Genomic DNA, 2,500 nt, shown 5'->3' on the forward strand with positions numbered 1-2,500 from the left:
ATTTGTTTGCCATGACGATTTCGTTTTTCCGCATCTTTAAACTTTTAGTTTTACAAATCCTCACATTAAAAAAACATTAAATCTGGGTAATATTTCAACTTTGAAGTGCTGGAAAAAGTGTGCAGCCCTTGAAAAGTGCTTGAATTTCACTCTTAAAAGGTTGTACGAACCATGAGATGAATAATGTAAAAACATTTGACTATTTCTGCCACAATACCATGGTTACAGTTAGAGTTACTACATTAAATCCATGCTGAATGTTGATGATTTGTGGATTGAAAAGCCTTCTATAACTTGTTCGTTCATGGCACCGTTTCTCCTGGTTTCCACATCAGGGCTGTTTGATCTGAAATAAATGGATTATAATAGAGAATTGTGCTCTACTTCTCTCTAGATCTCGCAGCGATGTTATTAATACTGCAGTGAATTCAAACACTTTCTCACTGGATCTTGGATTGCCCTAACAAAGTTGAAGCATTAAAATGACTAACTTGAAATTAATAAAAAGCTAAAACTGAAAGAAAAACTAAGTTAAACCTGAATAGTAATATTTGAAAATAAAAAAAGCTAAATGATACTAAAATAATAATAATAATAAATAATGCTAAAATAACACTGATGTGAAATAATTGCGATGTCATCTTGACCTCATTAATATTCATGAGGTAAGCTATGTGTCATGAAGTCACCGTCTGTGTCTCTGGTCAGATCTGTGTCACTGGAGCTCATGGAGCGCGTGGAGTGTGTGTAAAGACCCCTGCAGTGGCGGATACCGCCAGCGAGAGCGACGACCTTTGACCTCTGACCCCGGACCTCACTGCAGGAACCTACAGACACAGTCTCAGAGCTGCAACACGGGCCTCTGTCCTGGTACACACACACACCTCATTTATTTTATTATTTTAAGTTCATAATACTGTGTGTGCTATACAGTATACATACATTTATTTCTGAAATTATTTTTACACACACACACATATATTTTTTTTAATACAATGTAAAATGTATATATATATATATATATATATATATATATATTCAGAAATTAATTTATAAGTATTTATAACTATTTTATGTAATTATATAATTAATTATAACATAAATTGTTATATAAATTGTTAAATATTAATAAAAAAACTTTTTTAATTTATATCCTATTTGTATTCATAAACTACTGTATGATATATTTCCTATTTATGTATTATATATAGTATAATAAATATATAAAGCTGTAATAACTACCCAGGACCACAACTATCACTTTTATAATAAATTCTCTGGTTAATTTGAGGATGCTTTGAGTTTTCGTGTTTAAAGCAGTTCTGCTGATTCCTCATAATGCAAGAACGTGCACAGATTCAGTTTGGACCACCTTATAGTTCTTTTAGTTTTCCTATGTTATAAATTATTTTTTAAAATATATTCAAATAGAAATCAGTTATTTTACATTACATTAAATAATATATTTCACAATATTACTGTATTTTTTATATTTATATTTTTAATCAAATAAATGCAGCCTTGGTGAGCAGAAGAGACTTCTTCTAAAAACATTACAAATCTTACCGATCAAAAACTTTTGAACGGCAGTGTAAATAAGCCATATGTGATGTTTTCATCCAATCACAGGTGAGCATTGTGAGGACAGAGGGCGTGTCTATGAGGACTCCTGTGCCAATCAGTGTCCTCGCAGCTGCGCTGACCTTTGGGGTCACGTCCAGTGTCTGCAGGGCTCCTGTCATCCAGGTAAACATTTACATTTACATTTAGTTATGTAACAGACGCCTTTGTCCAAAGCCACTTACAAAATGAGGACTAAAGCAAGCGAGTCATCTTGAAGAGGCAAAAACAACGCAAGAAGTGCTGAAAATACAAAGTTCAGGAAATGTTAAGAGTAGCGTAAGCCAGACATGGGAGGATTAAAGGAATTATTTTAAATTATTTATTCATTTATTTTTTATTAAGAGCTTAAAGGGTTCATCGGATGCCCATTTTCCACAATTTTTTATCCTTTTTACATCCTCAAAAACAGCTCTGTTTTCAGTGACCCGTTCCGGTGCCTGTCTCTTTAAATGATAATGTACCCCCCCCTCTTTCAATGGGGCGCGTCGATACAAGAAATGGAAATTCATGCCTTGGCGAACAGTATACAAATGGCTGAGGGCGGGAATATGCTAATACGAGGAATATGCTAATACAGGGAATATGCTGATGCAGGAATATGCTAATCCAGGAAATATGCTGATACGGGACAGTCCGTCAGCAGTCCTGGGCGGAGCATGAGACATATGACATCATATTGCTCAGAAAATCCGAACGGCTTGATTATTGAGAGTGTTTAGACTTTTTGAGGATTAAAAAAAGGAGTGAATGGATTTTTATCATTTTAAATGTCCACACACTGCAGACACATTTATATGCAAACACCATATAAAAGTGAATTTTGCATCCGATGACCCCTGAAGAGATGCGTTTTCAGCTGTCTTTTGAATGTTGTCAT

At 34.2% G+C, this 2,500-nt stretch overlaps 1 protein-coding gene across 1 annotated transcript in view; it reads left to right on the forward strand.

Moving 5' to 3' along the window:
• LOC143726036 (SCO-spondin-like) overlaps positions 1-2,500 on the forward strand; it is a 28,734-nt gene that overhangs the window by 1,393 nt on the left and 24,841 nt on the right. The window contains exons 3-4 of the mRNA XM_077219024.1: positions 709-870; positions 1,630-1,746. Coding sequence (XP_077075139.1) covers positions 709-870; positions 1,630-1,746 — 279 coding nt within the window. The remainder of the gene's footprint in view (positions 1-708; positions 871-1,629; positions 1,747-2,500) is intronic.

This window comes from Siphateles boraxobius, unplaced genomic scaffold (assembly GCF_051911475.1).
Source record: "Siphateles boraxobius isolate OS27281-9 unplaced genomic scaffold, OSU_SipBor_1 12, whole genome shotgun sequence".
Taxonomy (NCBI): domain Eukaryota; kingdom Metazoa; phylum Chordata; class Actinopteri; order Cypriniformes; family Leuciscidae; genus Siphateles; species Siphateles boraxobius.